Genomic DNA, 24,627 nt, shown 5'->3' with positions numbered 1-24,627 from the left:
TGGAAAACAATATAATTTGTTGATTTTGGACAATTAGTCATCTTAAATGCCAAAACCCAGTTACTAGTCCTTATCATTGTTTTTTTTTTAACTGTACGCATGCAGTACTGACATGCGTGAAATATTTTGGTTAAATGGAATGTACAACATTCCTTTGCTGCAATTTTCAAAAATAAATGGATTTGGAGGATTATTATGTTATAGCAAATATTGTTCAAATGACTTGTTTCACGTTTTGGGCTTGTATATGCTGGAAAACCAAGAAAACCAATCATGTTCATGTAGTCTGGTTCCCCGAACCACTTAAGATGAAGCAGAGCAATTTGTAGACTTTGGGGAATTGTAAGGTCAGAGAATAAGTCTAGAAGGCTTGTACCCTTTCACCATTGTGTAATTCAATTGCAACGATAACGCGAAATAACTAAATATGAAAAATTAGGAACTGTTTTTATAGCCATTTTTTTTTCCACTGCTGGTTGGCTAACCAGTGTTGGAAAAATACAATTTTTCTTGAAAATGTCAGCACACCAGGAGCCATGATTTTACAGGATGCTAAGCTGTTGTGTCATTCCCTAACAATCAAGTGAAGTGCTTCGTGAAAATTTGACCATGTCGTTTTTTTATGCTTGCAAATGTTATATCTACCCTTAACATATGTTTCATTTTTGCAATAAAATGCTCTTCAACTATTTCAATAATAACACAGTCAGTGACAACTATGTGTTAAGTTTCATATACGTGTAAAGTTTTAAACGCTGTTGAAAGAATTAAAATGAAAATCATTTTCAGAAAAAAAATTCCAAACTTGTCTCTTCTATAGTTTTCAATTTCTTGATCCCATCATGGATGGAGGATTAAATAATATTTTTAAAAATAAAAAAGAGAGAGAAGAATATAACTTACAATTTTAGTGTTTATATTTTTGAAGTATTTGATTCTGAAAACAAAACTTCATTTTTTTTAAAGATAAGTTCACCAAATTTATTTTTGGGGAAAAAAAGAAGAAGAAAATTAAGTAATAATATAATCATGGTGGGATTCGAACCCGAGTCGCCAGATTGGGAGTCTTACGCCGTTCCAGCAGACCATTAACGCGCTCAAATGCACTTCTAGTTCTTTTTAATTATAACTGTAAGATAGGCGGCTTTCCACGTACACGCCCATGCACGCTTAGACGTAAAACACAGTCTGACGATGTAAATCATTCGTTTGATTTTGGGTGTAGCTGTTCAAGTTGATCTAAATTTATGTGGAAAAGGATAAAGGGTGTCAACTGAACTGAAATCCAGAAATTCCATGGAATAAAACTCGACAATCCTTGGTTTCAGTACGAAACACACGTGTTCAACGGATGCAGAGAAGCCCATTTCTTTTGTTAATTTCCTTTGTTGAATCTTGCGTTAACAATAAAATGTTTCCATTGAGGGAAAAGGATTAAACGCCGCGATCTTTTTTCACGCTTGAGTGCATCTGAATGGGGAATATTGAAGCGGAAAATCACGAATTACAGCACTTCGGCAGCATTTTATCCCACATAATGATACTTTTTGGAGAGGAAATTGCATACTAAATACAACTGTAGTTTCAAAATTCAAAAATTCGCCGTATTTAAAAAGTCGAGGTAATTTTTTTGGAAAAATTTCACTGAAACTTTCCTCATCCGAACGTAGGCGGCGCTATATATATTTCATTTTCGCACGTGCACCGTATCCAGAGTTGGCTAGCGCATTATCGTGTGTGTATGGCATTGCAAGGGATGGGGGCGGGGCTGGCTGCCTATTATGTATACATGTACGGTTTATAACCCTTTTTTAAAAACATTTTTCCACTTACGACTTTTAGTAAAAATATTTCGCTTGTTCCCCCCTCCCCCCATCTCACACGACAAAACAAATAGACCGCTTGCATATGCGTTCGATAATCGACGCGCGAAGGCGCGCGACGCCATGTTGTGGGACAAGCGTATATCTATCCACGCACATTTTGTCCCACAACATGGCGTCGCGCACCTTTGCGCGTCAATTATCGATCGCGTCTGCAAGCGGTCTATTCCCGCCCCCCTCTTGCTTCATGGGTATACCGGGGCCCTTTTATTAATATCCTTATACGCGTCTCTTTTGTTCCATTAAAGTTGACTTTTATTCTGATTGCATTTTTTTTCACAGACCTTAATTGTCTATTGTTTTAGTTGTAGACCTATTCAACTTTTATTCGTGAGATAAATTGAAATTGTGATGCTAGGATAAGATTGGGTAAACGGGTGATACACAGATCGGGCGGCGGCTATCGCGCTAACAATGCGCGCACTGAGAATGAAATATATATATAGCGCCGCCTACGTTAGGATGAGGAAATTTTTAGTGAAAGTTTTCCAAAACAATTACCTCGACTTTTTAAATACGGCGAATTTTTGAATTTGGAAACTACAGTTGTATTCAGTATGCAATTTCCTCTTCAAAAAGTATCATTGTGTGGGATAAAATGCTGCCTAAGTGCTGTAAATCGTGATTTTCCGCTTCAATATTCCCCATTCAGATGCACTCAAGCGTGAAAAAAGATCGCGGCGTTTAATCCTTTTCCCTCAATGGAAACATTTTATTGTTAACGCAAGATTCAACAAAGGAATTTAACAAAAGAAATAGGCTTCTCTGCATCCGTTGAACACGTGTGTTTCGTACTGAAAGCAAGGATTGTACGAGTTTTATTTCATTGAATTTCAGGATTTTAGTTCAGTTGACACCCTTTACCCTTTTCCAATTAAATTTAGATCAATAAGAACAGCTACACCCAAAATCAAACGAATGTTTTACATCGTCAAACTGTGTTTTACGTCTAAGCGTGCATGGGCGTCAACGTGAAAAGCCACGATAAGCCTATCTTACAATTGTAATTAAGCAGAACTAGTATAACATTTGAGTGCGTTAATGGTCTTGTGGACCGGCGTAGGACTCTCAATCAGGCGACTCAGGTTCGAGTCCCGGCCCACCATAATCATTTTATTCTTTTTTTCTTACCTTCCCAACTTTTTATAGCCAAACTGAACTTATCTTTTAAATAAACTGAAGTTTTGTTTTCAGAATCCCAAACAAACTACCAAGAAAACAAACAAAACAATAACAAACAGGTATTTTTTTTCACTTTTATTTATTGTGATGATTTAATATCCCTTCATTCAAAGAACTATGCACAGCATTTCAACAATATTTTAAGTACACATTTACTTTTAAAATTCACCTACACAATATTTACACTGCAAGATAAAATTTATCGCGGGACTTAAAGGGAATGTACAACTTCAACATTTGCTTTTGCTGCAATTTTCAGAAATAAATGAATTTGGATGATTAGTATGTTATAGCAAATATCGTTAAAATGACTTTTTCACATTTGGGCTTGTAGATGCTGGAAAAGTCAAGAAAACCAATCATGTATTTGCAGTCTGGTGACCCCACTTATAAGATAAAACGGAGCAATTAATAGACTTTGGGGAATTGTAAGGTCAGAGAATCAGCCTAGCAGACTTGTACGTGTGTAATCAATTGCAAAGAAAATGCGGAATAACTAATTATAAAAAAATTGGGAGCAATTTTTGAAAAATAGCCAGTTTTCTCCAATGCTGGTTGGCCGACCAGCGTTGGAAAAGTACCATTTTTCTTAAAACTGTCAGCACATCAGGAGCCACAATTTTACAGGATGCTTTAGACTGTCATTCCCCAACAATCCAGTAAGGTATTTCGCGATAATTTGATCATTTCGTTTTGTGATGTTTGCAAATGTTGTATCTTCCCTTTAAAGAAAGGCAGTAAACATTTAATGTTTTTACAGATGAAATAAAGAAATGAAGTCAGAATATCACACAATATTGGAAAAGAATGTTGCAACCTGACACCACTTCAGCGGTTGTGTGCAAAGTCTATGGAGCGTCAAAACAAATTTCTCTTAAGTATTTCTCAGTCCCAGATTCATGTCTTATCATCATTTTTGAAATGAATGACCTTATTGAGATGATATGAAGAAAAAGCAGCATCAGGTTGCAACATTCTTTCCCAATATTGTACATGAAAAAAATATAGTATTGACAATGTGATAGATAGACGGAGAGGCTCTGCTGGCAGAAATTGTGTGCTTAGCAGCGCTATGAAATTGGGCTCAGTTCAAATCACTCATCTTCAATTTGTTTCATGCCTTCTGGACCTTACACCCTAATTACCTGACAAACGTGCTCTGAAAACTTGAACATGTATATTTATATCAATATAATTAAACCATTAATTAGTATAATTACATTACGTACAGATGACTACCCCCCTCCTTGAATAACCATTCCTGGCCCATTCTCATGCCGTTGGGTTGTCTCTAAACAGGCCCCAGAAATTCCAAGAAAAAAACATCGAGTTGTCTTTATTAGCAACAAATTTGTGACGTGAATTAGCTTCATAATTATGATGAGCATTTCAATGCTGCCTGACTTTGACTGACTGACCGAGTCACTGACCGAATCACTGACTGCGCGATGAGTCACTGACCAAGTCACTGAGTTGATGACAGCCACTGAGTCGCTCAATGAGTCACTGACTGAATCACTGAGTCGCTGATCGAGTCACTGAGCCGCTCACTGAGTCACTGACTGAGTCACTGACCGAATCTGACTGTATCATGGAGTTGCTGATCGAGTCACTGAGTTGTTGACTGAGTCACTGACTGAGTCACTGACTGAATCTGACTGAATCATGGAGTCGCTGATCGAGTCACTGAGTTGTTGACTGAGTCACTGACCAAGTCACTGACTGAGTCACAGAGTCCAGCTTAACTAGGCAAGCCTACTTTGTTTATGCCATGAGAAACTAGCCTATCTCTCCAGAACTGTTGTATTTTCCTGCATAACCATCTTGCCAAAGCTAAATAGAGAAATATTTCAAGGCAAATTTCCCATGCGTCAAGAATAATTAAATCACTCTTAATCAACAGTATCGTTCCATTATTTTATTTTTGGAAAATCCCTTTCCAAGCAGGGGTTTTTGGAATGTACAAATTTAAACAATCTCAAGACTAGGATAGGGACCACCTCAGGAAACTGGTACCCTGTTGTCCTTGGCCCACTTGTTCATGACACGGATGATGTATTCCACCTGCGGGTTACCGGTGTTGCGCAAGATTTGGAGGATGTCTTGCAGTGTTTCTCTGTAGAGGAAAAAAATGACAAATATCTGGTGGCTTGAACTTCACTGGGTTTTGTGCACATAAATATGAAAGCTTAATTAACAAGATGGACTTTGCGTCGGGGTGATGTAAATCAATGTTAGGTTTTGCCCTTCACCGATGTATAAACACTGTATACTCAGTGTGTTACCTCCCGAGTGAAAGTTGGAAAAATAATCACTTGGGTGGGATTCGAACCCACGACTCGACCATGGAGCTTACGGGGTTGGTTGGCTGGCCAGGCAACCAATTCTGTAAGCTTGATGGTCCAGTGGTTAAGACGTCTGCACTAACAAGCAGGAGGTAATGGGTTCGAGTCCCAACAGAGTGATTTTTTCCAAATTTCACTCGGGAGGTAACGCACTGAGTATACAGTGTTTATACGTCAGTGAAGGGCAAAACCTAATAGTGAAAATGAAAGCTAATTTTTAGAATATGGGGACAAAGGAAAAATCCATAAAGATCAATGAAGTTGAACTAGAGGGCTAAGAAGTTGAAAAGTATTCATGAAGATTTGTAATAAAAAGCCGTATCCTCTCTGAGTGATCCCCGTTTGATATTTGCCAGGTCTGCATCGTGACTTTGGGCGTGATCCCTGGCTGCATGGCATATGCGGGTTGAGGGCTTCTGACTAGCGCCCCTTTGACAGAGACATTGACAATTAGGGAACCGCCAACATTGGGCTGGATAGCTCAGTTGGTAGAGCACCGGAGTGATATACTAATTGAGATGTAATTGGTCAGTGCGCACTGTTTGATCGATGTATGTGGTCACCTGACCAAAGGTTGAGATCTGATTGGTCAGTGTGCACTGCTGATTGACAGAGATGACACCCACCTTGGTTCATGGCCAGCTATGATCTGCTGGAATACGCCCACGCACGCCCCTCGCTTGCCTTCCCAGTATTCAGGATTGGGGTCCAATCTTTCCAGGACATCGAAAGCCTTGGTCGCATAGTAGAACTGGCCATCTATCGACAGAAAAGTTGAGAATCGAGAAAAGGCTGTGACAATTATATTTTGAGGTTGAGCAAAAATTTATCAGAATTTCGAATGAAAAGCTTGAATTTTTCGATCATTTTGCCACCGTGTTGACAAAGTGATGAATTTGTCCAAAATCAATATTTTAAGCAGTTTGGGATTTTTGGCTATTGTAATATTTTATGATGCCCTCTACATGCTTACCAAAGTTTGTGACACAAAAGTGCATCCTTCATTATATTCAAGCTAATGACACCACTAAATGTGCAACGAATCATTTTTTCTTTCTTTTTTGACCGGAATTTGTATTCTCATTGATTTTACACATTGGAAACAATGTGGCAACCCGACACCGCTTTTGTCTTCACACATCATCTCAATAAAGATCAGTCATTGCAAAAATGTTTCACAAACATGAATCTGGGACTGAGAAACACTTCCAATTTCTTCAGAAAAAACTTGGAAAGTTTTCTTGACTCTCCATAGACTTTGTACACAACTGCTGAAGTAGCGTCTGGATACTGCATTCTTTTCTACACTTGCGTTATATTTAGATTTATGTCTCCTCTACGATTTGCGTTTGGACGAATCGGCTGCAGGTTGAGATTGAGTGACTGGATACTAATTTGGGGCTAATGCCAAAATCTTGACCAAACATACAACAGACTAAAATAGGGGATGATGTTTTACCTTGTAGCCGTCGTTGGCAATGAGCTACAGCAGGCTGAACGATTCGCCAGACGTCTCCATCTTAAGGTACAACTCCCAGGCTAGTCTGGCCTTACGATTCACGATGTCTGAACAACGAAAACAACACAAAGAAAGGTTATAAATACATAGGATACTGCTGTAAGAAAACACATTGGGGACCACAAAAGATGGTTCGGTTCAGTGGATGCTCGTTTCAGCAATTTTCGGCCAGCAATGCTCAGTGTAACTGTGTACAATATTTGGGAGCCAAGAGGGATGTTCAATGTAGCAAATTTCTGTCGTACAATCTGCTTGAAATGTGATTGAGCAAATCCAACATGGCAAATGTACGACTAAGATGTGAAGTTTACACGTTTAAACGAAAAAACTTCTCAATCCGTTTACAAATTTCTCAAAACATGTAAACAAAACCAGAATTATAGAAAAGGGAGTTCTGTTCACGCGATCTTCCTTGGAGATAACCACACATAGCACAAATAATTAACACAGATTTAAAACCTACTTAATTTACAAAACCTTAGAAGCACCGTAGTACTTGATTACATTTGGGGAACACGTAGTTACATTTTTACTTTATCAACGACTGCCTGCTATTTACTATGTCAACCATTGTTGATTTATCATGTCAATCACGCCGGTCTGCAGATCAGACATAATGGGTAGGCAAAAGCCACTGTCAATGGCTAAACGTTTAAAACGGTTCTGAAAATATTTGCTTAACGTTTACAAAATGAAACGCAAAGTCACGTCCTTAATATACGATCAGGGCGATGATTGCATGCTGGTTATGTCATTGTTAGAGACCCTTCAGTCTACCTCACACATGGGCAACATGTGCATCTCCCTAATGCCACTCTGGATTTTCCAGCAGTACATGAAATGCATGCACGCGACGTGTCGTGACTTTAGTTGGACATTTGGTTGTGCAGTCACAATTGTGAGTGGTCAATACATTATGAGTTGAGGCTTAACAGGTGGATTCATTCCCATCATTAGCAACTTGGAAGTTGGAAGAGGAAACGTCATTCACAATTGACGGTAATACTCACAGCATCTTGCCAACCAGAGACACGTGTAGTCATTCTTGATCTTCTCACTCTGAATGAGCACAAAAATCTGCAAAACAAGAGAAACGAAACCCTCTCCAATTAAATCATGGTAAAACCAAGTGCCCCACCAAAACAGTGGTCTAGGAGGCACAGAGAGATCCCCATCCGGGTTTTAGACTTGTTTTTTTTTCATGCCTATTCGCCCTGAACAAGGCTAAAAGCCACTCCAGATATACAGGGCTACAAGTCGGCGCAAAGCAGCTAAATCAACCACACCATCTCTGCCCTCATAGGCACCCACTTATAAGCCATCAGTGTGGGGGTTTGGTCAGTATCAAATGAGGGCAATAATGCTCATTGTGATTTTTGGCAAGGTATGCACCCCTCTAGTCAGAAAATATGTGACAGCATTGCAGCGGTGGCAGCTTTTTGGGTGCTATCCCTTTTTTCTTTTTTTAAATGGTGGCTAAAACATGCTTGTTACCACATATAATTGATCCGGTTCAAGCATATTGATGGCAATTTTGAAAACACAAATCAAAAGTGATAACACTGCCACCACTCACACTGCAAAGCTATCACACATTCTCCAACTCTAGATGTGCCTTTCAAAAAATCGCTATGAGCATTGCTCTTTTCGATCGTCTGCCGGTGGCCCAATTGGACCAAAGCTGATAGCCTATTACTCCTGGGTGGGGAGAAGCAATGAGTAACAAAGTGCCTTGCCCAAGGGCACACGCACCATGACCCCAGGCTGGACTCGAACCCACAACCTGCAGCTTTACCCGCAGACCATGAATCCAACGCCCTTAACCACGAGGCTACAGCACTCCACACTCCTCTTGAATCAGGACAGATCATAGGTTGGAGGGAAATAAGCACCAGGCAAGGAATTCCAAAGAGATGCAGCACGTGGGAAAATAAGCTATTGGAATATCTTTTTGTTCTACATCTAGGTATACGGCAACAGTATATGGATGAGAACAGACAGAAAGTCGGGCTTCTCTCTCAAACAGGGCCGACCATCGGTGGAAATCGATACGAAATTCCACTTGTCTTGAAAATGACAGCACACCAGGTGCCGTGATTTCACAGGATGCTTGAGACTATTATTCCCTAACAGTCAGGTATTTCATAATAACTTGGCAGTTTTGGTTTTTGATGTTTGCAAATGAAAGGCACCATGACTAGATCAGGCACCATGACTAGTCACTGCGCCATGACTGGCCAACTATTGAGGGCGCAACAACAAAAATTGGGTCCGGGAGTCCAACCTACCTCCTCTGCTTCCTTGTAGTTGCCTGCTGTGGCTTTGGCCTGCGCATAGTTGTAGTTGAACCTATCGTCGTTGTAGAAGTAACTCTAGAAACGTAAACATACAAAAATGTCATCTTAGTTTTTCTGATAATTTTCCCACCTGCACTACTTCCCCCCAACGGACAAATACAGCTAAACCATGCCACAGATACAAGTATGAGCAAGTTGGGGCGAGACTAGTGGTCGATTCCTGACGTAATTTGATGCCTGAGCACTAATATCAACATGCAAACGCCTCTAGTCAGACGATGGTCAAAATTGGTCCTGAATATTAGAGGGCGATTGGCAATAAATATTGTCAGGTTTTTGGAGAAAAGTTCAAAAACGAATAGTGAAAAAAAGTAAGACTGCTGCAAACTGCTTACTGACTGGGTGGACCTGAAATATATAAATCTAAAAATTAATGTGGCCTGACGTTGCGAACTTAGCAAGTTCTTCTTCAGAGGCTAAAACAGAAATGACAGAGGCACATACATTAACAAAGGGGTGCACACAAACATGCAGGGATGAAAGAAGAAACACAAAAGGAGGATTAGGTGGGAAAGGTGTGGAAAGATGCAGGGTGGATGAGAGAACAAAGAAACAAAGGGAGATGGCAAACCACAAGGGGTCTGGTATGAACAGGGGAGGGACCAGAAAGGGGGAGGATCAAAGGTCACAGGGAGTGGGAACGGACAAAAGAGTGTGGGAGTGAAGGGGGATTATGCGGGGGGGGGGGGGGGGGAACAGTATGGAGGTGGAAAGGGATGAAAGATGGGGGAAGATGGGTAAACACAAACAATGAGGACCAGGTGGATTATCTGTAACAGAAGACAATGGAGGAAGAAAAAGATTAATCATTTCCAAGTTGGATGTTGAGACCATGTGGTTGAATAGTTCGAAGACGATTCATCCACACTTTCTCTCTGCTGAGGCGAACTGAGTCCTTGCGATGGCCAAGAGATTCAATGCCCTGCAAAATCATATCAGAAATGGAGTGGTTAGGCAGGTTGAAGTGATGACCAACAGGGGTGTCTAGTTTCTTGGTGTTGACCGGTGGGCATAGAAACGCTTCTTGAGCATATTCTTAGTCTCACCTACATACTGCACTCCACAGACCCTGCAAGAAATGAGATATATGACATTAGGGGTGTTACAAGTGATGTTACCAATGGTTCTGTGGGTAGTGACAGAAGAGTGGCCAGAAAAGGAGTCACACTCCTGGATATGAATCTGGCAGACAACACATCTGGAACTGCACTTAAAAGTACCATGCTGGGTGGGAGGGGATGCATCTAACGAAGGGACTTCAGCTCGAACAATCAAGTCCCGTAGATTTCGAGGACGCCTGTAAGCCAATGTGGGGCCGTTGGGGATGGCGCGGGCTAGGCGATCTGAAGTATGGAGGATATGATGATTGTCATTAGTGATTTTGCGAAGGGGAGGGAGATTGGGGTGAAACGTGGTGACCAAGGGAATCATGGGTTTGGCCATGGCATCAGGGGCCTTTCCCGTGAGAGCTAGATTTCTGGGGATAGCTTTAGCTCTGGCAATGGCACGATGAACTTGGCGAGAGCTGTGACCCCTGGCCACCAAGTTGTTCCTCAGTATCTGTGTATGGCGTGAGAAATCGGAATCATTAGAACAAATTCTTCTGAGTCTGAGTGCCTGGCTAAACGCTATGCCAGTTTTGCAGTGCCTGGGGTGACAGCTGGAGGAGTGGAGGTACTGGTGGGTGTCTAGTATCTGTGGGTTTGGAATACAGGTCAGTGGTTAGTGAGTTGCCTTGTTTGCGGACGGTGACATCCAGAAAGTGGGTTTGGTGAGCCGAGAACTCCGATGTGAATTTGATGGTTCTGTGGAAGGAATTGATGTGGTTAGTGAAGGTCAAGAGACTGTCCTCATTGCTTGAGACCCCTTGTGGTTTGCCATCTCCCTTTGTTTCTTTGTTCTCTCATCCACCCTCCCCTGCATCTTTCCACACCTTTCCCACCTAATCCTCCTTTTGTGTTTCTTCTTTCATCCCTGCATGTTTGTGTGCACCCCCTTGTTAATGTATGTGCCTCTGTCATTTCTGTTTTAGCCTCTGAAGAAGAACTTGCTAAGTTCGCAACGTCAGGCCACATTAATTTTTAGATTTAAAAACGAATAGTGTCTAACATTAAATGCATTAGATAAAATGACCTGAGAGCAAATATGCAGTCCTATGCCCCCTGTCTGTCTGGCCTCAACTCCATTTTCAAAGCTGTTAATGAAATAAAATGAATCAATAAACATTACTGCAACTTTCCTAAAAAAATACAGCGGTGCTGTTGAAACCCCTCGGCCTGAGTTTGTTGATATAAGGTGCAAAATTACAAGTACATGTAGTACAATAGTTAATACTGGTCAATGGAATGACCTAGACCTTGACCAATGACATTGACCTTTGACCTTTGACCCCCAAATCAATCCAAACTTGATTTTCCTGAAGGGCAACCCCTGAAGTTACAAACCCGAATCATATTTCTAACTCAAATTATCATCGAGAAACAATCTACCTTCAACTCACCACTGATATACTCACCCACAAATAAGAAAATAATGTTCTAACATACTTCTAGTTGGGTAAAGTAGAGATATATTCATTTATTAATTAAGAATTTGCTAACTTTAAATAACCTTTTTAGTGTTAACCTGGAATTTTCCAAGATTTACGCAAGTGCGCTGTGTTAGGGAACACTAAGCTGATTTTTGGCCCAATTTCCGGACGCCACCGTTTATAAATTTTGCTCAAAATTGTATGATAGTGAAATTGTTTACAGTACTAGTAGTTAAATGGCAAACACTATTGAAAAAGTAGGCCCTACCAGTAACAACTGAATGAATTTGAAGTTTATCAACAAAGAAGTTTGGCAACCGTGCATGAGGAAAGTCAGGAGAAACGTCGCAGTGCGCCACGTTAGGGAACACCACTATATGTGTGCATTGATACTGGGTTCTTAATTGGGGTAGGTGCGGTGAACTAAAAACAATAGGCCCTGGCCCTGCTGACTATATGACTATACAATCATGGAGCTATAAAAAGAGGTCTTACCCAACAATGTATGCAAATTCAAAAATACTCGGGAAAGACTCCCATACCTCAGACGTCACTGACCAACAAAGACTAGGAAATGTCCTTTGACATGTTTTCTCAGTAGGCATGCCATGGTAGCAAGCAACTTTCCCCTGCTAAATCCAACATTTTTTTGACATATTATCCCTTTTTATGGTGATATAGGTCACTGTAGGGAAAAATTAGTGATGTCCAGATAAATGGGAATCTTTCCAGTACGCCGAAAAGAAGTTGAATTTTGAGAAATAAATAGTCCAGACTTACCTGACGTGCAGGCCTATATAGCCTACCGCTGCATTATCTGCTGCATAATGTTGATCGATAACCAAACAACAGGTGGCGCTCGATCTTTACAATTAACGGTGTCAGGTACAATCTCATTCAAGTGATCTTGAGCGATACGTGTTGCCATGGTGATACGTCATCACTGTGCTCTGCATCCTGTATGTGCTCCACACTTGACATCCTTGGTAGAACCTTCAAACTCTGTCAACTTCAAGAAACAAAGCAAAACAAGTTATTTTAACATCTTTACCTTCTAATTCATAAGGTTTAGTTCAAATATTGTTTTCATCTGCTATTTTTGGAAAGGGCATTGTTTGAAGAATTTGGTTGACAATAATTACTGTGAAATTTGAGAACAATTTCCCAAAAAACTGACAAATTTACAAAAGATAAAAATGGGGCCTGTAGGGCCTGACCATACTTCCTGAACTTAGTTTAAAACCCTTACACTTACAGTTCTGAAAGAATGACTATACAATCATGGAGCTACAAAAAGAAAGTCTCACAATGTATGCAATTAAAGCATTAATAACCCCCTAGGCCCTTTTTGCTTAAAACCATCCTCAATCCTCCAAAATTTTGCAACTCCGCCCAAATTTTTCAAAATTGTCAGACAGTCCTGCCTCAAACTGCATTCATCGTCAATCCTCCAAAATCCTCCTCATCCCAAAATTTTGCACTCATGTTTAAATGAAGGATAACCAATGCCAAATCCTTCAAAATCATCAGACAGTCCTGCCACAAAATGCATTTATTCTCAATCCTCAAAAATCCTCATTTGATTCAATCACCATTCATCCTCAATCCTCCAGAATCCTCATGTGATTCAATCACCATTCAATCCTCAGTCCTCCAGAATCCTCATGAGCTTCAATCACCATTTATCCTCAATCCTCCAGAATCCTCATGTGCTTCAATCACCATTCATCCTCAATCCTCTAGAATCCTCATGTGCTTCAATCACCATTCATCCTCAATCCTCCAGAATCCTCATGCGCTTCAATCACCATTCATCCTCAATCCTCTAGAATCCTCATGTGCTTCAATGACCATTCATCCTCAATCCTCCAGAATCCTCATGTGCTTCAATCATCATTCATCCTCAATTCCAGAATCCTTCTATGCTTCAATCACCATTCATCCTCAATCCTCTAGAATCCTCATGTGCTTCAATCACCGTCCATTCATCCTCAATCCTCCAAAATCCTCATGTGCTTCAATCACCATTCATCCTGAATCCTCCAGAATCCTCATGTGATTCAATCACCATTCATCCTCAATCCTCCAGAATCCTCATTTGATTCAATCACCATTCATCCTCAATCCTCTAGAATCCTCATGTGCTTCGATCACCATTCATCCTCAATATCCTCCAGAATCCTCATTTGATTCAATCACCATTCATCCTCAATCCTCTAGAATCCTCCAAAACCACCAGAAGGATTGTGGAGGAGCGAGGTGGGTTAGGGTTAAAAAATACTCCGGAAAGATTCCATACCTGGAGTTCTGGACATTAAGTGAAATGTCCTTGGTATTTTTTCAGACAGTAGGATGCTGGCAGTGGCAGTAAGCATGTAGGATGGAACGCCGTATTATCGCGGTACTTATCATGTGATCTTGTTTGGAATGGAGATTGCCCGCTAACCTTCCCAAATTGTCCTGTCTCTTAGGTTGTATAACTCTTCCTTTTCAAATGCCTGTGAAAATAGACATGCTCGGAATGTGCGAATGGAGGTGGACTCCCTATTATCGCGGTATGTGGGAATTGTGGTTTTTATAATAATCTCAACTTTTTTTTTTCATAGTGAATGTTTTACCAAAACATCCCCTGAATAAAGTCTGATATTTTCCCTGTAACGTTCAAGTTGATTAAACTTTGAAAGACTATATATCCCTGCAGGATGATTTCTTAAAACCCTGCCCTTCCCCGAAAGGAGAAGAAAATTACTGTGACAAATCTATCTACTGATTGGTGATTGGGGGCGCCATTGAGTTTACACGGTGTGCTGTTTTATTTTTTTATGTGCTGTCCTTATTTTGATCCCACGACTCCACGATCGATTTTCGGAGGTAGATCGACTGCGGCAATCGATTTTCGGAGGTAGGTCGACTGCGGCTCCACACCTCCACGCAGCCGTACGGAGGCGCGGATGTAGAGTAAAGTGGCCCTGCATTCTATAGTTGTACCCCTGAATCTTTTGGGAACCAGACTAAAAATAAATAGGGACTAAGATGTTTATTTTTTATCAGCCAATCAGCATCGAGCTTTCATCGCAGCGAGCTTTCACATTTGCCTTCTTGGTTTTTGAGTCTGTTTTCTGGTTGTCATTGTCGTCTTTTACCCCTGAATTTCCCTCATAAATCAAAGCCCTGCCCTCTTTCCACAAAATTAAACCTGCTCATATTCAAGAAGGTGTCATTGCCAATTGTTCAGATGTGCCAAGAAATATCAGAATGTCAATTTTGAGTGTCATTTAGTCAACTGTTTTGGTGAGTCTTTCCCTTCCTATATAGGAACGGGGTCCTAAAAGTAAGGATTACCGCGATGGTAACTAAAGTAAGGACTCCGACTATAGTTTTTTGGTAACAAATTTCCCTGCTAAATCCAATATTTTTGGACGTTTTAAACAGGAATGGTGGCATAAATCACTGAAGGGAAAATTGAGTAATGTCCAGATATGGGAATCTTTCCAGTACGCCGAAAGGAAGTTGAATTTTGACAAGTAAAATAGTCCAGACTTACCTGATGTACAGGCCTAGCCTACCGCTACATTATCCCATACGCGGTCATACTAAACAGCGTCAACACAGCGTCAACACACTCCAAAGCGTCAACACAGCGTCAACACAGCGTCAACACATCCAAAATGCATTAAAATTGACAAAAGCAGTATGTAACCCATACAGTATGGACAGAAACAAGATTTGTGCTTAAAATCAATAGGTTAAACGTCTGAAAATCGCGATTTTTAGTTCAAGAAAATTGGCTCTCCGTGCCGCTCCGAAATCGGCTGCCGAACACCCGCCATGTTGCCTCAGTGGCAGCGTGGACCATACCATTATTCTAAAGGGTGATAGCGTTGTACAATAAACCAACAGAGAGGGACGCGGCCGGGGTCGCCAGTGTTAAAAATATCTGCAAAGACCAAAACATAAACACAACTCACAAAATAATGATCTACCACTCCTCCGATCCTTAGTCCTCACACAGATCTGGTATCCCTCTGTCTAGTCTGCAGCAAGGCGCCCTCTGTTGTTTATGACAAGATAATGTCATTACCTACACACCCCTACTTGAAATGGTGTAGTCCAAGCTTTGTGCGAAGTCAAGATGGCGGACAACGGCCGTGCAAGTTAAGGTCATTTTTTTCGCGTGAAAATACGATATTTTTAACAACGAAATGGAAACTCAATCCAATGGAAATTCTCTTTTATTGTATGTTTCACAATTATATGCCCTTTTTGTCAATTCAGAATGTGTTTTGGATGTGTTGACGGTGTGTTGACGCTTCTGTCATGTGTTGACGCTGTGTTGACGCTGTGTTGACGCTGTTTAGTGCGACCCTCCATACGTGCCATAATGTTGATGTCGGATAACCAAACGACAGGTGGCGCTCTTCACAATTAACGGTGTCAAATACAATCTCGTTTACGTAGTGTTGAGCGGTACGCACTGACAGGTACTTAATACAGGAAAGAAAGTTACAAAATAAAGTTATCCCTGGGGACGAAGTTTCGAAAAAGTTTCTAAATCCGAATTTTCCCATCATGCATTGAGAAATCCAAATTCCTTTCTCGATAGGATTTGGGAAGTGGGGAATCGTTTATTCGTTGTCCGTTTTGCTTTCGAGTCGGGAAGTGGGAATCGTTATTCGTTATCTACGAAAGCCCATTAGCGCCACTGCAAGTATATATGTTGCGGATTATTTAATTCGTTATTACGGATTACTAATTCGTTATTACGGATTACTAATTCGTTATAACGGATTATTTAATTCGTTATTACGGATTATTAATTCGTTATTACGGATTATTAATTCGTTATAACGGATTATTAATTCGTTATTACGGATTATTAATTCGTTATAACGGATTATTAATTCGTTATAACGGATTATTAATTCGTTATTACGGATTATTTAATTCGTTATTACGGATTATTAATTCGTTATAACGGATTACTAATTCGTTATAACGGATTATTTAATTCGTTATTACGGATTATTAATTCGTTATTACGGATTATTAATTCGTTATAACGGATTATTTAATTCGTTATTACGGATTATTAATTCGTTATTACGGATTACTAATTCGTTATAACGGATTATTTAATTCGTTATTACGGATTATTAATTCGTTATTACGGATTATTAATTCGTTATAACGGATTATTAATTCGTTATTACGGATTATTTAATTCGTTATTACGGATTACTAATTCGTTATAACGGATTATTTAATTCGTTATTACGGATTATTCTCACACGTGATCGAGCACGTGATCAGGGGCCTATTATAGCGCCACTAGGTGGCGCTATCTTTGCATACAACGTTTGCTTTTAAGTTTTAACCGGCACCGTGCTGAACCCCCTCCCGTTTTTCAAGACAAACCGCTACGTGACCGTTGAAGAAGGTATTGTTAAGGTAAATTTCTGATTGGCTTTCCACCCTTCGTCACCCTGTTTGCACATTTTTGCTCTTTTGATGGCGATTACATGTGAAGACACAACTGGAATTTTTCGTCATTTATTAGAATGTTAGGGCCTATATCCTCGAGTCATCATAATTGGCGCTATAATAGGCCCCTGATGCAAGTGCGTCAAAACATATCCTCGTCGGTTTAGGTGGACTGACGATATATGAAGCCATAAAGAGGAACTGCTGCACACCCCGGCCCACTAATTCCCTGGGCATAACAATTAGGCAGTGTATATTTTGCCGGAGACGGCAAACCTTTAGTAAACGTTAGTTTGCCGGATATGCACTGAACATGCGCAGTTGATGTTTTTTTGTACTCTAACTTTTTCCGGTTATAAGTTTTAGTCTGGTTCCATGCCAAAATTATCGTTGTTACCTCGTATTCACAAGATGGGATTCAGACCGTTTTATAATTTCGGACTTTATTTCCCTTTTAAAAAAAATCCTCCAGAGCCACAAATCTGACAAAGAAAATGTAATACTCTGCAAAAAATGTTTGAGACATGTTAAAATAATAAAAGAAGAATATTCTTATTTATCCTCCCGCTTACTAGAGCCGTTGCTTAACCACTACACCAAACGTGCTACACGACTACTGGTGGGAATTTTAATACATCTTATAATTCAGCCCTATTTTAAAGAGTACAGCGCCCTCTGTTGATATGGATTGCCGCGGGCAAACCTTTAGTAATCGTTAGTTTGCCGTCATTACCTCAGGCAAAATATCCACATCTAACAATTATCATATCAAAGATGGTCACTGAATTTGTAATGATTGTTTATGCTTTATAATTTTCTAATCTGACAGAAGAAACAAAATGGCAACTCCCAACCTTTATGAATTCTTGGAGTCACGAGGAGTGGGACCTGATATCATAGACAGAATGAAGACAGAAAAGGTGAGAATTCTCATTATGATTTCAAAAACAATGTTTGTATTTTTCAAAGTTGGTTTTGCTTTTTTTATCTGTTTTATTTACATGATGTCTGCAAAGGGTAACTGCTAAAATTGAGTCAGTTTTGGTTGTTTCATTGCCTGCAGAACCTACAAAGTGAAAAGTTGTTGACTTTGGTTGAATAAGTTCATCAGGTCATGTGTGAGTTCATTGTTTAGTGCAACGGTGTAGAAATATTTCTCACTATTGATTAATACATCATGTGACCCCGTGATCCCTGATAATCTGTTGGCCAAGTGTGTTATCAGCAGGCCCAGATCCAGGGGGGGGGGTGTTAAAAAAAAACAGCTCTCCCCCATAGAAATTCCTGGGGAAAAAATCGAAAACCCCCCCCCCCCCCCCCTCTCCGACACCTAAAATTCTTTTGCTAGTAATAATGTCTGCCTTGCACGAAATACGTCCTGAGCCAGCTTGGTTAGGGGGTATATGTACATTATTCTGTGATGAACAGCGCCCCCATTGAAAGTATGCTACGAGCCCCCCCCCCCCCCCCCCCCTTTTTTTTTATTTACGGAGTGCCAAGTGCCCGGAGAAAAAAACACGTGTCTACATTTCAGAATTTTTTGCCGATAAAAAAACCACCCTGCGAAAATTCCTGGATCTGCCCCTGGTCAGTTTGTCAGACATATCTTTCCAAAGTTTTAGTGACACTATTGAAATTCTTGAACACATATCAACTAATTTTACTTTTGTGACCATTATGTTTTAGATTGATGCAGCTGTTGTTGTTATGATGGAAGACACTGCATTGGCAGACTTCATCCCGTTACTAGGAGACCGAATCGCAGTGCGGAGTTTCTGTACTAAACCCCCACAAGCGCCCACTGATAAGCACCCAAGGAAACAAGCACTGTTGCAGAAACTGCGGAAAAAGTTGAGACTTAGAAGAAATGAAGGAGAATCTGGCAGTGATGAAAATGAAGAGAGTTCATCAGGAGCTAGCTCTAGCCACAGCTGCAAGTCATCTCTGCTGAAAGGCAACAGAAATGCCACAAGTGACAAGAGAAAGATAGACATTGGCTGGCTGGACTTTGACTGTACATCACAAACCTACAAACAAGTTCGGAAACAGAAAGGTGGGGGTACAAGACAGCTATCTGTGCTGAAAACGACCGGGCGGGCTGAGTTATTGGATCTTGCTCAAGGTTTGTTTTTTAAAGATGGAGTGTCATCTAAAGGTGACCAGTCCAATTATGAATTTGATATTTGCGACTTTCGGCAGAAATCAATGTGTGATGAATTCACAGTCGGCCAGCTGTATGAAGAATCCAAAATGCCAATTTTGAGGTTTTACCTAAGGACAAAAGAAAAGATCGAACCCCTTGAAAGTGCAAATGAAAACTCCAACCATAACAAAAAAAAGGCAATTATCATTGAGTCGTCTGACTCAGGCGAAGAGCAAGCCATGCCCTTGCCTTTTGAGAATGTAGGTAATGAAGTTGAAATTGGACAGGAATGTTCAAGCCCAACTTCTCAATTTGACAATGAAGCTCCTCGCTCACCCAGTCCTCCCCCAGACACTCCTACAATCACATTTGGACCAACACATACCCCAGATACTCAGAATCAGCTAGATGATACTATCCCCTTGCCACAAACAGAGGTTCTTCTGATCAGAAGGGGAGCAGTTGTGCGAGACATGATCAACTCATTTTCGAATCCTGGTATTATGGATGCAAACATTTCTGTGCATATGATACTTCCTAGTGGGCAGATGGAGGCGGGCCTGGGTAGTGGGGTTTACAAGGATGCAGTCACTCAATTCTGGCAGGAATTTTACGAAGAGATGACCACCGGGGACACTTACAAAGTACCTGTGATTAGGCATGACTTTGGGGAGAGAGAGTGGGAAGCTGTTGCAAGAATACTTGTTAAGGGATGGGTTGATCTTAGGTATTTTCCCATTTCACTGTCCCCAGTATTCATGGAAACAGCACTGTTTGGATCTAGTCATGCTGACACAAAATCAGCATTCCTGCAGTACATTCCTGAGAGTGAGAGAAACATCTTGGAAGCTGCACTGCAGGAATTCCCCTCTGACAATGAGGAACTTGTTGAAATATTGGGGGAATATGACTGCAAGAAATTGCCATCAGAAACCAACCTTTCCCACATCATTTCTGAAATGGGGCACAAAGAGATCATTCAGAAGCCAAGATTCATAGCTGATTGCATGCAGCCAGTGCTGAAATCACTTCATGGTAGCCTGACCAAATCTGAATTTCTCAATCTCTATGAGGAAATGCAGCCTTCACCCAAGAAGGTTATTGCTATGTTGCAGTTTCCTCCAGAATGTACAGCAAATGAACAAACTGTTGGAACATATCTCAAGAGATATGTGAGATCCCTTAACGAGCACATGCTGAAGAGATTTTTGCGGTTTTGTACAGGGTCCGATGTCCTTTCAGTGAATGTCATCAACGTGATATTTACTCAGCTGACCGGTTTTGAAAGAAGGCCAATTGGTCATACATGCGGAAATGTGTTGGAGGTGCCCTCAACATACAAAAGTTTTGTTGATTTGCGACATGAATTTAATGAAATCTTACAAAGTGGAGTGTGGGTGATGGATGTTATCTAGATTGCCAAGCTTACCTATCAAGGACGTTACAAGAAAGATGGCATTTTTTTACTTGTTTATTTTTATACAGCATTTAAATAATATATATTTGTCATGTAGACTGTATGTTGATAAAGAGACTACTATTTTTCACACAGTGTTCAAGTTTGTGCATGCTTGTAATAGTTGCTTATTGTTCATGTTACATGTATAACCTAAAATGTATAAAGGGCTGATTTAATTTGCACCCATAGGAAGTTTCATATTTCCTTCTTTGTTTCTGTTGCACACACAAAAGCAATGATCTCAGATGAACAGCTCAGTTAAGGAGCAGTCTTATTTTGAATGCATGGGTGGGAAAAACCGAACACGTGTGAGCATGATTACAAATAAGTGATAAATGGATTGAATTTCATCTTGACAATCTGAAATTCTTACCATTACAAATCTGTGATTTAAAAAATGTCTTTCAATTGGACGATCTCAAAATTCCCACAAATGGAAATGTCTTCTTTTAAAGACTTTCTTTTTGCCATTAACCTGTATCTACCTACTGGTGCTTTGTTAACTACATGCATCACATACAATTAGGAAAGGGAGACCACCCTCTTTCTAGCCCCAAATAGTGATTTTCGTTTTTGGAAAATGTCTTAATGACTCTAATTGTATGCTAATCAACAGATAACCAGATAACTATTGGCATTCAAACTATTTAGGTCCATGTGAAAAGAGGAAAGTATGTAAGCCTATATGTGCTATTGATAATCTTTGTTTTTCCAAATTTGTGTGGTGTTAATTAAAAAAAGTGTTACTACATGTTTTTTATATATATATAAAAGCAAACATACTTATTTCCACTTAATTTGATTTTAAAATTTTACGGCATGATTAGCAAAGTTTGGATGACCAAATCTGTGTTTTTTTGTAAATCACACTTTTAATCATCACATTAGCTCAACCAAGGGTGTGCCTATTTATGTTTTTGTCATCGAACAAACTTGTTTGTAAAAAAATAGGCAATATTAAAGGTTTGCATTTCAATCTAAAATTACAATAAGCTCCATATCTTACATAGACAATGTTGGTTTTACAAGAGACCTTTCAGCCCAATTTATGACTTTGTAACGTAAATGGTGTGGTATAATTTAATGCCAAACTTTTTGAAGTACCATTCATTACAATCAGGTTGCATAAGTTTAAACCATCTTTTATAGGAGATTCACAAAAGGGCAGTGTAATTAAATTCTCCAAGACTTTTGTATACAAATCATGATTCATAATTGGTGCAGTAATGTGCAAATGATGTACAATGATGTGTTCAAATCTCGTTTATTTCTCCATCATAAACAAAATGCAGAAATATAATTAGATAATCTCCAAGATGTTTACTCAATTTTTAAGGATTAAAAGGAAAATTGCCAAAAAAAAACTTTCATAAAATTGAGCTTGAATTGGATTATTATAACTGTTGACAAATATTATGCATAAAAAATGAAACACTTAAATACAACAAGATTAAAATCATAGTTCTTATTAATAACAGCTGCCAATTTGTTGGACAACCTCATAGCTGGTACACTTTAAAAATGACCCTTGTTGATTTAGTACGAAATGAAACGGACTTTGAAAGTAAGATTGCTCACATTTTTAGTTTAATGGCCCATGTATTATGATTAAAAATTATTTTTTATCTGCATGTCAAATTACATGTATGTTGATCAAAATCCTGAGAATTGTGTTAAATTTTCCAGTTATACCTCCTAATGTTTCAAAGTGTTGCATGTTAACAATAAAGAGCGTTATCTTGAGTACATCTCGGTATCTCTCTGGGTTTTTTTAGTTTATTTATCTGTTCACCCTTGAAGTTGGACCCTATACCCTACTTTCCCACGAAGTTTGTGCTGTAGAAGAGGACAAACCGAAAGTGAAGAATTGAAATCACATGTCTCTTAATTAAATCATGTTTGCTGCAGGAAAACATAAGTTACAGATTTCAAGGCAACCAGGGATTAATTGTTATATAATTACTGGAAGACACAGTTTTGGGACACATAGGTGGCCTACAGGTCTATCTCATCTAGAATCATCCTTCTGAGACTATTGTACAAGTTTATTCCTTCTTCCACTGTACTTGGCACAGACATCAGTCGTTCTTCCATCATGATTGAACAAAGGTCGAACACATCTTTGTCGCATGGGTATCGGCCTTTAAAGATGCACTCACTGCTGCATACATCAATTTCATCTTGTTGCACCTCTACCAGGAAGTTCTCTGCTCCATAAAGCTGTGGCATGGTATGCATTACAAGAGGGCGACCAAATGGGCCATGGCGGTTTCTGGAGGGAGCGATGCGATGGGCGTTCCATTCCTTTACAACAGTGTCTAGTTCGCCCTGTGATGTGCGAAATTGAAATAACAAACAATTAGACTTAAAGATTGATTGAAACAACTTCATACAGCGGGATATCCTTTAATGTGCACGAATCATACTTTATTAGACCAGCTAATTAACAGCTTACCTGGATCATATTCAAAAAGCAAAACTGCAGCAGTGACTTATCCAGATGATCCCCACTGAAGTGGCCTTCTTCTTTTATTTGGGCGAAGAGGTCCATCCAAAACTGAGTGAAGTGTTTTCTAAGCATGCCCCACCAACACTCAATTCTTTGATTATTTTGACTGGTTCCTTGCATGAAACTCTTGTCTTTAGCAAATGCGTCATCCTGACTCCTTCGAAGAAACTGCTGCATCTGTCGGATGTGTGTGTTTTCTGTTCCATGATCAGCTCTAATGATTCTTGGGCATCCCATCTGAGAACGAACCGTGTTCATGTAATATCCCGCAATGACAGCAGGGTCACTACTTGTTGTATATGCGTCAAGCCACAAAACACGCCTAGAGAAACCATCAATACATCCATTAATGCAGATCCCGTAAGGTTTCAGTTTATCATACGAGTCAACATGCCACATATAATTTGGTCCTCGAACTTGATACAGCCGTCTTTGCAACTTTTTTCTTGCCCTTATTTCGACTCCATCTGGATCCAAAATTCCAAGCAACAGGCGGACCGTTTCTTTATCTGTGTTGATGCCATTTTGGATGCACTTTAGATGCATCCATCGGTAGCCGTGTAGGTTTCCAGACTGTTGCAGCTCTTGTTGCAGAAAGCAGGCAATATCTATCACGTCTGTGTGATATTTTCGACGAAACAGACCCAGGTTTCTCAATTTTCGACTCAGTGTTCGCTTACTTATTAATATATTGTGATTAAATAGGAGGATGTTCAGAATTTCCTCGTAAGTTAAACCAAGATGGAAGTAGCATCGAATGAAACGCTCGCACTCCTGCGCCATACTTGCCGAGTAATGACTCAGAACGTATGAGTAATCCGTAATAACGAATTAAATAATCCGTAATAACGAATTAAATAATCCGTAATAACGAATTAATAATCCGTAATAACGAATTAATAATCCGTAATAACGAATTAATAATCCGTAATAACGAATTAATAATCCGTAATAACGAATTAAGTAATCCGTTATAACGAATTAGTAATCCGTAATAACGAATTAAATAATCCGTAATAACGAATTAATAATCCGTAATAACGAATTAAATAATCCGTTATAACGAATTAATAATCCGTAATAACGAATTAATAATCCGTAATAACGAATTAAGTAATCCGTTATAACGAATTAGTAATCCGTAATAACGAATTAAATAATCCGTAATAACGAATTAATAATCCGTAATAACGAATTAGTAATCCGTAATAACGAATTA

The 24,627-nt window shown here is 39.7% G+C and overlaps 2 protein-coding genes across 3 annotated transcripts; one reads left to right on the top strand and one right to left on the bottom strand.

Annotated features, from left to right (window-relative positions):
- Positions 1 to 17,071: 17,071 nt before the first annotated feature.
- LOC119739458 lies at positions 17,072 to 22,645 on the top strand. 2 transcript variants are annotated; one of them, XM_038214432.1, is made up of 3 exons: positions 17,072 to 17,253; positions 18,127 to 18,217; positions 18,984 to 22,645. In XM_038214432.1, exons 2-3 carry the CDS (start codon positions 18,137 to 18,139, stop codon positions 20,853 to 20,855), a joined length of 1,953 nt encoding a protein of 650 aa, XP_038070360.1. In that variant the 5' UTR covers positions 17,072 to 17,253; positions 18,127 to 18,136; the 3' UTR covers positions 20,856 to 22,645. The 2 variants fall into 2 exon arrangements, with proteins under 2 accessions (XP_038070360.1, XP_038070352.1); XM_038214424.1 differs by having other exon boundaries at positions 17,072 to 17,264.
- Positions 20,897 to 24,212, bottom strand: LOC119739472. The gene is made up of 2 exons (XM_038214445.1): positions 23,355 to 24,212; positions 20,897 to 23,227 (listed from the first exon to the last, which is right to left on the bottom strand). Exons 1-2 carry the CDS (start codon positions 24,189 to 24,191, stop codon positions 22,895 to 22,897), a joined length of 1,170 nt encoding a protein of 389 aa, XP_038070373.1. The 5' UTR covers positions 24,192 to 24,212; the 3' UTR covers positions 20,897 to 22,894.
- Positions 24,213 to 24,627: the final 415 nt, after the last annotated feature.

This window comes from Patiria miniata, unplaced genomic scaffold, assembly GCF_015706575.1.
Source record: "Patiria miniata isolate m_02_andy unplaced genomic scaffold, ASM1570657v1 HiC_scaffold_10, whole genome shotgun sequence".
In the NCBI taxonomy this organism is placed as follows: Eukaryota; Metazoa; Echinodermata; class Asteroidea; order Valvatida; family Asterinidae; genus Patiria; species Patiria miniata.
The sequence above is the reverse complement of the archived record's forward strand: the minus strand, read 5'-3'. Positions and strand labels throughout refer to the sequence as shown.

Bases quoted from the DNA above. Each gene is read 5' to 3' on its own strand.
- LOC119739458 (XM_038214432.1), top strand. From the start codon at position 18,137: ATGGCAACTCCCAACCTTTATGAATTCTTGGAGTCACGAGGAGTGGGA. The intron at 18,218-18,983 runs GTGAGAATTCTC...ATTATGTTTTAG, and splicing joins ACAGAATGAAGACAGAAAAG to ATTGATGCAGCTGTTGTTGT.
- LOC119739472 (XM_038214445.1), bottom strand. From the start codon at position 24,191: ATGGCGCAGGAGTGCGAGCGTTTCATTCGATGCTACTTCCATCTTGGT. The intron at 23,228-23,354 runs GTAAGCTGTTAA...CGCACATCACAG, and splicing joins GCTTTTTGAATATGATCCAG to GGCGAACTAGACACTGTTGT.